This window comes from Myotis brandtii, unplaced genomic scaffold, assembly GCF_000412655.1.
Source record: "Myotis brandtii unplaced genomic scaffold, ASM41265v1 scaffold207, whole genome shotgun sequence".
Lineage (NCBI taxonomy): Eukaryota > Metazoa > Chordata > Mammalia > Chiroptera > Vespertilionidae > Myotis > Myotis brandtii.
Window position 1 is genome coordinate 70,062 of NW_005357736.1, and position 662 is coordinate 70,723.

At 62.4% G+C, this 662-nt stretch overlaps 1 protein-coding gene across 1 annotated transcript in view; it reads right to left on the reverse strand.

The window, feature by feature from the left end:
• The window catches only part of PLXNB1 (plexin B1), a gene marked incomplete at its 5' end in the record, with an annotated part of 26,770 nt that extends 26,108 nt beyond the window's left edge, over positions 1–662 (reverse strand). Inside the window, one exon of the mRNA XM_014538976.1 lies at positions 555–662. Coding sequence (XP_014394462.1) covers positions 555–662 — 108 coding nt within the window. The remainder of the gene's footprint in view (positions 1–554) is intronic.

Sequence of the window (662 nt, forward strand, 5' to 3'; positions counted from 1 at the left end):
GGAAGGGAGGGGGAGAGAGAGATAGAAACATCAATGATGAGAGAGAATCATTGATCGGCTGCCTCCTGCACGCCCTCTCCTGGGGATGGAGCCTGCAACCCGGGCCTGTGCCTGACTGGGAATGGAACTGTGACCTCCTGGTTCATAGGCCGATGCTCAACAACTGAGCCACACAGGCTGGGCACTTCTTCCCTTTTTGAATCCATCCTGAGGCTAGAACCGAATGAGTCTCACCCTCACCTGCCCTCTTGCTCAAAGACCTAACACAACAGGTCCCAGCCCCCACCCCATTCTGGGCGGCTGTCCCACACTCCCCAGAACCCCAAACACCCTCTCCATCACTGCACGAACGCAGTCCCTTTGGTGCCCAGCCCGAGCCCCGCCCTGGCAGCTTGTCCCCCTGAACGCCATGGAGGTTCCCCTCCACCACCCAGATACAAAGGAAGCAACCACCGCGGGCCCGATCGGCCCCCACCCCACCACCAGCTTCCCACTCCGGGCAGCTGCTCAGTGGACGCCTGGCCGGGGCCTCAGGCGGGAAGAGCGGGACTCACCATGGGCAGCTGTGCACAGTCCGAGTTGACATCGTACTCAATGTAGGCCACCTGGGCCCCGTCCTCCGCACGGCCGTCCCGGGTGTAGCAGGCGTCGCGCGTGAGGTT